Source organism: Solenopsis invicta, chromosome 13, assembly GCF_016802725.1.
Source record: "Solenopsis invicta isolate M01_SB chromosome 13, UNIL_Sinv_3.0, whole genome shotgun sequence".
Classification (NCBI taxonomy): Eukaryota; Metazoa; Arthropoda; class Insecta; order Hymenoptera; family Formicidae; genus Solenopsis; species Solenopsis invicta.
Genome location: NC_052676.1, coordinates 7,464,240 through 7,474,405, shown reverse-complemented (window position 1 = coordinate 7,474,405; position 10,166 = coordinate 7,464,240). Strand labels below are relative to the sequence as shown.

Genomic DNA, 10,166 nt, shown 5'->3' with positions numbered 1-10,166 from the left:
CCCCACCTACCTAAGTAACTTTTGACCACCTACTTACTTAAAGGTTAAATCTACTATCATTTGGGTTGAAATAGAAAGACTTCTGAATAGAATTAAAAATATACGTACCACTTAAATTTGATTTTAAACAAATTATAGATATTACGTCTTGGGTATATGAGGTGCAACAGTTTTTCGTAGAAGAGCATACTTAACACCTCGTTTTCTTCTGTTTTTATTAGTAATTTAATTTATAATTTTAAAAAGATAATTTCCAGATTGTTGTTCAGATATAGTCAAGACGCGAAAAGCAATCAGTTTTGCGATTTTCATAAACTTACGTAACAAAGCAGAATCGTCGAGAAATAGTTTATTTGTTTTTTCTATATAACGGCAACAAACGCGACTTAATATATTCGGTCTGCTTTTCAATTAATCAGTTTGTTCATTGCATAAATACCATTATGAATAGATAATATTTTTCAATACTAAATAAAGCTTTCGCAAATGCTTATACACTCAGTTTTCGCAGTGACGCTCCTTGATCAAGAACATACAAACGAGACGTAACAAAAATAAAATTATTTTTAAGATAGTCGTTTCTCACAAAAAAATTAGTATTAATAACAGATACTAATTTTTACAAAATTACTTTACAAAATATACATTAACGCACAGAAAATTTCTCATATCCATTTTTTCAATATTATTTCTTAAAATAGCGTTGAATATTGTAATCCAATTTTTTTTAACATTCTCACACATAAACCTCGCTAGCGTAAGAAAATTTATAAAAATATATATAAGTGTTTGATCATTGAGAGGTTGTTTCCGTTTGTACAGAAATAGAAATATAACAATAAATCGAATCATATGTATTAACACATCGTTCAATAAGTCCCGAGACTAACAACGAAAACAACATTTTTTTTCAAAAATCATTTTTATTCATCAATATAATCTCCTTTTAGAGTGATACAATCTTTCCAACGCCTCTCCAACTTTTCTATACCATGTTTATAGAAGGATTTATCCTTTGCTTCAAAATAGGCTTCAGTTTCGGCAATGACCTCCTCATTCGAGCCAAATTTTTTTCCCTGGAGCATTTTTTTGAGATCAGCAAAGAGCCAGTAGTCGCTGGGGGCTAAATCTGGCGAATACGGAGGGTAGGGAAGCAAATCAAAGCCCAACTCGTTGAATTTTACCATTGTTTTCATGGACTTGTGGCATGGTGCATTGTCTTGATGAAAAAGGATTTTTTTCTTCTTCATGTGCGGTCGTTTTGCTGCGATCTCCTCCTTCAAACGTACCAACAAGTCAATATAATAATCACTGTTGATCGATTTACCTTTTTCCAGGTAATCAATGAAAATCACGCCATGTGTATCCCAAAAAACAGACGCCATGACTTTGCCAGCAGACTGCTGCGTTTTTGGACGCTTTGGGCGACTTTCGCCAGCCGCGCGCCACTCAGATGATTGCCGATGCGACTCCGGAGTGAAATGATGAATCCATGTTTCATCCATGGTTACGTATCGACGCAGGAAATCCTTTTTATTGCGAGTAAATAGCGATAAACAGCTCTCTGAATCGTCGATTCGTTGCTGTTTTTGTTCCATTGAAAGCAATCGCGGCACCCACTTGGAAAAAACCTTTTTCAGGCTCAATTTTTTATGAAGGATTGTAAATACGCTTCCAGATGATATCTGTGTCATTTCTGCAATGTCACGGACCTTCACTTTGCGATTGTTCATTACGATTTTTAACACTTCACTCACATTTTCCGGTACAACGGCTTCCAATGGCCTACCCGAACGTTCCGCATCGTTTGTGTCCGTACGACCACGTTTAAACTCAGCATACCAACGACAAATCGTTGATTTAGTTGGAAAGGAGTCCGGATAACATTTCTCAAGCCATTGCTGGGCTTCTACGGTGTTTTTACCCATTAAAAAACAATGCTTTATCAACACGCGAAACTCACTTTTTTCCATTTTTCAAACAAATTACAAAGTGACTTTGCTCTAACCTCAATAACTCAGCTGTTTGTGGTCCGATCGACGTGAAATTTGTACACGTTTCATGTGAAGGTTCGCATTCTAGGGAAACGTGGCCAGCTTGGTACTACTAGCGTTATCTCTGGGTTAGTCTCGGGACTTATTGAACGATGTGTTATTATTTGTTCGACGTATAGCTCACAATATTAAGATAACTTTGCTTGTTTTTGTTCTACTTTCTCTAAAATAATGGATATTACATTTCGCACAATCAAGTACACTTTTAGTGTCCATGATCTCCTTTTTCCTTGGTAAATTCAAAGTTTTATTATATTGAAGCACAAAATTGCTTATCTAAATAGTTATTACCTATCAGTAAGCAATAAATTTGTATTGTATTCAAGGTTACTGTATGAGTATCTCTCTTGACGATATTGGTACTTGTCATACATTGGTGAGTATTCCTTTTATGAAATACATGTTTGTATACTCATAATAATTTGTATATCCAATAGTCGGTTGCAATCAGATTTTTATTGATAAAAACGCACACTATGAAAGAATATTATTTGCCATTAAAATTTTAATTTCCAACAATATATATTAGTCAAGTTAATATATAATAAGTCGAATAGTATTTCAAAAATCCAATTAAATGTAATAGTATTTAAAGCAATTTTAATAAAAAAATTAATTAATTAATCTATAGAGCTCTATGTTCTATGATGCAAAAATTTTTTTTGTCGGATCCGTATATAAAAAAATGTTATGTATTTGCTCATAAGAATTGTACATTTAGATTGCGATTTACTACACAGATCTTTTCTTAAAATTTTATACTAATGATTAATTTAATTAGACGCAGGTAATTAAGTTAATGCCGCATAAATTAATGAAAATTGAAAGATTACATAGATAGAATGTAATTATGGTCAATTTACCACAATGAATCGTAAATATATCATTATTTATGGTGAATTATAAATTGCGAATTATGTAAAGGATAGACCTGTGAATTACGATATATAAATCGCAATGCATAAGTTTTTAAAGAACAAAAAATATTTATGGTAAATTCTCATCGAATTTTTATGTTTTTACAAAAACAATATTTATTTATCAGATTCACAATGGTACTTGTTGAATTAATCGGGGCTTTCATCATTGCCCTGAGCATTGTGTATATTTATTTTAAATACGTAATATTTCATTTCTGGCGTAAGAGGGGTGTTTTTTATCCCAAACCCGTCGTCCCAATTGGAAATGTAACAGAGCTCATAATGGGAAAAGTGCAATTAGGCAAGTATCTTTGTTCATATTAATATCTGCAAAGTGTGAATAACTTACTACCATATGTGCAACTCTTTCCAAATTTTATTAATTTATAAATTTAATTGATGTTAGAAAAATTAAATAAATATATTAGTAGTTTTTATATTTAGTACTTAAAATTATTATAATATTTTAATAAATTAATGTTTTAATAACTCATATTATAACATAAAAAAATAATTTTAGTAGAAATATTTTTAAATTTTATAAAATAATAAAAGGTTATAATGCACAATATATTAGATTATATATTTTGCATTTACTTTTGTAATATTATTATAAATTTATACCAATAATATAAAAATGATTATTTGTTCTATCTTTCATTGTGTGGTATTTTTCTATAATTTCTATTTAATAAAAGAAATCGTGGTTCAAGTTACTTACACAGTATTTTTTTAACAGGTGTTTTTTTCCATGATGCCTACTTAAAATACAAGGGACATGGAGTATTTGGAATGTATTCATTTTATAAGCCCAACTTGGTTATCGCCGATCTCGATCTCATTCGAACGGTATTAACAAAAGAATTCGGAAGTTTCCATGATCGAGGAATGTTCTACAATGAAAAGATTGACCCATTATCTGGTCACTTGTTCTTTATGCCTGGAAAGAAATGGCGAAATTTGCGCGTTAAGATGACACCTACTTTTACTTCTGGAAAAATAAAACAGATGTTTCCGATCCTGAAGGACTGTAGCGACGAACTCACAAAGTATCTGGAAGACAAAGCACTGATGAGAGAATCCGTCGAGATGAAAGATATGTTTGCAAGGTAAATTATTTTTAAAGAGATTGCTATGTAAAAAAAGTTTTTTGGAACGACAAAGAGTAAAAACTTTTTAATATTAAAACAAATATTTTAAGATTAAACGTTAGATGTAAGCAAAGCGTGCACAAGGTGTTCTAAAATAGATATCTTTCTTATAGAGAAGAATTTTTTAAATAATTTATCATAAAATACTAAACATTCTAAATTATATTGTAGATGAAATAATTATTGATAAAATTATACATTTTCTCTTTGATCAGTTACAATAGAAATAGGAAGCACTTTTGTTCTAACAGAGTTTTACTTCATTAATCGTATATGAAAAATACAAAGTAGGAAATCAAGGGAATACAATTAATAATCGTCCACTTTGACCATTCCACCGAGAAAAAATTATTTTTGTATTAAATATAACTAAAACTATAATCGGTTAATTATACAAATAGTTTATGTAGTATTTTGCATCCTGATATACTACTTATTTCTATACTTCTAAGGATTTATTTTCTTGCATTTTTAACATTCCTGATATTTCTTGGTATTTCACAAACATAATCAGTCTTACTGAAATTAAATAAGAGTTACTTATTGATTTTACTAGATATTTAACGGACGTAATCATGTCAACGGCTTTTGGGATCAAATCTAATTGTATTGAGGAGCCAAATAACGAGTATCGAATTCAAGGAAAAAAAATTTTTGAGGCAAATTCAATCTGGATCATTCTAGTTATGTTCGTACCGCAAATTATGGATTTCTTCTGCATCCCCCTCACGGACCGACAGGTCACCAACTTTTATATGAATATGTTTCGAAAAAGTGTTGAATACAGACAGGCTCATAACATCGTCAGACATGACTTTATGAATTTGCTCATACAACTTATGGAGAGGGGTTACGTTGATCCTGATGACAAGAAGACCGCCAATACATCATGTTAATATAAAATATATATTTTATGTTTATTTTATAATAATAGCTTCTATATGCGTTTTATAAAGTATAATATATTGCATCGGATTACAAATATATATAAATTGGATGAAATAGAGTATTTAAATAATGTTGTATATGAGATTATTTTCAAAATTATATTTTATTTGCACACAGCAGCTGTGAATAAACTTACGCTAGCGGAAGCTACTGCGCAAAGTTACATTTTCTTCCTAGCTGGCTTTGAGAGCTCCTCATCAATAGCGACACATGCTCTATACGAGTTAGCTCAAAATCAAGACATACAGGATAAGGTTCGCAAGGAAATTGATGAAACGTTGACAAAGCATGATGATTTGACCTACGATGCTGTGAATGAAATGATATATCTTCATAAAGTGATAAATGGCAAGTGTACTATCATATTATGCCTCTGCTTATTCAGAGACGCAATTTCAAATAAAGTTTTATTACACAGAAACATTTAATAATTTATATACATTTAAATCGTTTATATATTTTGAAGAGATTTGTCTTCACACTTTTCTTTTACATATTGCAGAGACTATGAGGAAATATCCACCTCTTCCTGTGTTGAATCGCATCTGCACGAAGGAAATAGTCTTACCAACAGCGAATATTCATGTGCCAAAAGGAACATTAATAACTATACCTGTGCTCGGTCTACATCGAGATCCGTCCTTATACCCGGATCCGGATAAATTTGATCCTGAACGATTTAACGCGGTCGAAGTAGCAGAAAGACATCCATATGCTTATTTACCATTCGGAGAAGGTCCAAGAAATTGCATAGGTAACAATATGAATTAATCCATTGATATACATAACTAATTTACATTTATATTTAAATCATTATTTATTAACAGTTTTTAGAATCACATGCTTAGGCTCGGTTATGATATTTATATTGAAATTGATAACGGATACTGGAATTAAAAAATTTTTTTAAATTATATTTCAAAAATAATTGATAATAAATAAATAAAAATGTATGTATATGTACATGTTTCTCAATGAAGTATGATAATAATAATAATAATGATAATAATAATAATAATAGTAACATCGTAATATGACGTAACTTTGGCCTAAATTTTGGGTGTGCTTTTTTTCTATATTGCTGTTCAACAGACTGTTTGATTTTGTCAAGCATTGTAAAGTCAAAAATAAAATATTACTTAAATGTCTTGTAAGTATCATACATTAATATTATTAATTTCTAGGTGCGCGGTTTGGTTACGTGCAAATGAAAGTCGGACTTGTAAATCTTCTATCGAAATACAAGTTCAAACTTCACTCTCGAACTCCGGTCCCGCTTACGTTCAACGAAAAATCTGTTACTCTTGCAGCAAAAGATGGAATATACCTCATTATTGAACCACGATAAAATAATAACACTTTTGAATAAAATATTTCTTTTCTTCAGTTATTCGAAAAATACAGATTAATAAATGTTATTAGATACAAATAGATTAATATGGAGAATATAATGAGCTAAGACTCATTTATATATTATATTTTTCCCTTTTCCCTTATTTTTCTTATTGTTTTTGCATTACTACATTAAGTTTTATTGTTAAGCAGGAATGTATTATAATAATAATACGTATACGTATATAAATCCATGAGTTTTTCTTTTGTCATATATTATTTGTCATATATTATTTCGAAGAGAGGGAGATAAAATAAGTGTGGTATTATGATATCTCATAATTCGCATTGAATTCGATTCGACATCGATTCCATTATCATTTCTCGATGAGTTGTATGTCTATGTCAGCAACCCATAGTTAGGCTTTACGTAATCTAATTATGGGCTTTGTGTATCATAGGCTGATGTTTATAATTTAATTATTTATTCTAGATCGTTTTGTGTACAATATCGTTTGCTGTGTGGTAATTTCGTAGAATAGATAAAGTCTTAAGACTTTTAGTAGCTAGACTTAAAACTACTTCGAACATAAGATATGAATATATAGGAATAAACAGCACATATAATCTCACAAAAAAAAGATTGCTTTTTATAAAAAATTTGCAATTATCTTTCTGAGCAATAAATTCTTATGATAATAAGATTTATAATCGTTTCAGAGCGACAGTTATTTATCGAGGCAGTACGTTTCTCATACTGAAACAAGAATTAAAAATTTTTGCTCCATTAAGATATTGATGAACTTTATAACTATTTTTCATCGAAGAATTACAAAGTCTAACAAAATCTTAGACTTTGAATTCTCCGTCATTATAAAAATAATTAACTGACATTGCTTTTAGATTAATAATGCAAATCCATTGAATCAAACTGTGATATATCAACCGTTTAGTAATAATACATGTGTACTCCATCAAATTTATAGTTTTCTTATATAATATATTACATGCATACGCTACGTTCTATACACAATATTGAATTTTTATTACATATTTTTAAACAATTAATTACTTTATAACTAATAATTGTCCGATTGATAATATACAAAACAACTCTTTTTATATGTAATTATATAATTACATATAATTATCATAAAATTTATATATATATTTATATATCATTATATACAATTATATAGAAAAAATGTCCTATATTAAAACATATATACTTATACATATTTTATATATAATTATAGAGGAGAAGAGGGTACTGTCGACAGTATGGCTACCCCTATTATTTCCGTTATGACGTATTCTAAAAATTGCTTATGGAATTATTCGTTTAGTAACTTGCCGTTTTTTTAGTGATGCTAATATGCCAATACATAATGACTGACAATTATTATAAGGCATTGTTACTTTTGAGTACTTCTAAACTTTTTCAAGGTACACTCTCTTTTAACCTTTAATTACATGCACTTCCTCATTATTCTTAAACTTGAGTGTATTATCACACAAAGATACATACACTCAAGTGCTTTTTTGTTATTTAATTTTTTATTTGGCCGTATTTTGAGTTATACAAAGATAAAACAATAATATGAAATTTTGTTAATATGGTTTTAAGCAAAATTTTTATATCGAAATATTTCTTCGATAAATCGATTGTCATTCTAAAGAGCGGCATTTAGAAACAGAGACATCATTTTGTGCTTGTTGTTTAATGTTAAACAGGGATAAAATGATATTTTTAATGAAATTTCTAATTGTATTTCTAAAGCTTCTGAACGCGGAAAAATTCTAAACAATAGAAAAATTAAAAATATATAATTTTGTAACAAGGTACTGTGTTTCTTTTAAACTAAACTAATTTTTAAAAATTATTTTTATAGGTAGCCATATTACAACCACTTTTTTTCTTCCATCGATTATGCAGTACATTAGGTTTTCATAAATCACGTCCTAAATAATAAATATTTTATTACTTTGAGTATAGAATCTGTCAAACAACACTCTGACAAATGTAATCGTTTAATTTTTAATAGAAACTTAATTATTAATTATAAACAAAGTTATTCAATAAAATGAAAATGGGTGCCATATTACCCTCTTCTCCTCTATATATGTAAATATACATAAAAGCTTTTATCCCGAGCATAAACGACACCCTAATATGATTAGGTCATATAAATACGTTTAAATAACAAGAATGGCTATACCGGTCAAAAGTAAATTTTAGTGCTTAATAAGAATTTTCTAGATGAATTTATGATATATTATTAAAATATGTCATAAATCATTTATAATCATCGTGGATGATTAGAAAGCCGTGCGTTTATTTTTTTGCCGATGATTTTAGTCAAATCCCATTGATCAGAAATATTTGATTTTAAGTTTAGTTTTTTTTACTACCGGAAACGTACAATATAATATTATATAATTATTATTTATTGCAAATTTTTTGTCATTCTTTGTCAAGGCAAGTTGGTAAAATTGCGTAGGAAAAATCTCTTAAAAAATAAAATCTTGATTTATGTGAGAAATGAATAAATAAACCAAGCCGTGGAAAAATTTTTCTTACAAATGTGCATAGATAAAAGCATTAAATGCATATATTCAAATAAATTATGCATACAATTCCTCTGACTTACAAATGTGAAAGTTCTTTTTGTTATATCATTTACGTTTCTTCTCTTGTTTCCTTAAATGCGCTATATAAATTAATTTTTCGACGTTATTTATTAATTACAAAAGTATAAAGTGCATTATAATTATTAATATGTTATTAATTGCGTGATAATACATGATTCTTAATTAAATTTATTAAAAATCTGTTTCGACAAATCAGTATAATTGATGAGTGATGAAGATATTTCATCAAATAATAAAATGGATAATGTGAGACGTCAAAGTTTCCATCTGCGTAGCATTTTGTACTTACTGTTAGCCAATAAAACTCGTGCCGATCTATCTAATGCTAGCAATTATGTGAATAGATTTTATGATCTTCTACAATTTGATATAATTCTTTTTGATATAATTTCTGAAGTTATAATTTTTTTTAGAAAAATCGAAGATTGTTATTTAAAAATGTATTAAAAAATATAATTAAATGTGGTATTAATATAGTCACACATTTTGCTTGAAAATAATTGTTTTATTTTTTAAACTTATTTTTTATATTCTAGTACCAAGTAAATAGTAAACAAGTGTTACAGAAATAACAATTACATTCACTATAATTGTAATTGCATTTCTATACTATTAATATTTTTTATTACATTAATATTTAAAATTATCACTATTATAGTAGTTTTTTATTATATTAAATAAAACTATTTATAATGGGATTACTATTATTAATTACTATTATAGCATAACTATAAAAATTGATCTCCTAGTAATAATTATTTTACTACGCAGTTTGGTCACAAGTACCAAACATTTTCTTCAATGTATTCGTATTTATATCAGTGACTCGTTTTCGATCTATTTTTAGCTAAAACCGTCGTTACAATGCAGTCGTTACGATGTTATGATGTTACGACGGATCAATCAAAGTGAGTATTATATGATTTTTTGTTCTCTGATTGGTCCATCGCTGAATCATAACGTCGTAACGACTGCATTGTAAACGCTTCATAAACCTTTGTTTTCCTTATTAAATTTATCTAATATTCGAATGAGTTAATAAATTTTAGAAGATTCATACATTGAGAATATAAATAAGGAGCCTTAGCCAAAGCAGCTTTTCGGTTTGT

General features: G+C 28.6%; 1 protein-coding gene across 1 annotated transcript; it reads left to right on the top strand.

The window, feature by feature from the left end:
• The first annotated feature begins 144 nt into the window (after positions 1-144).
• On the top strand, positions 145-7,513 carry LOC120356863 (probable cytochrome P450 6a14). The gene is made up of 8 exons (XM_039456800.1): positions 145-545; positions 2,381-2,430; positions 3,100-3,275; positions 3,714-4,083; positions 4,682-5,016; positions 5,191-5,421; positions 5,576-5,827; positions 6,258-7,513. Exons 3-8 carry the CDS (start codon positions 3,107-3,109, stop codon positions 6,419-6,421), a joined length of 1,521 nt encoding a protein of 506 aa, XP_039312734.1. The 5' UTR covers positions 145-545; positions 2,381-2,430; positions 3,100-3,106; the 3' UTR covers positions 6,422-7,513.
• The last annotated feature ends 2,653 nt before the right edge of the window (positions 7,514-10,166 follow it).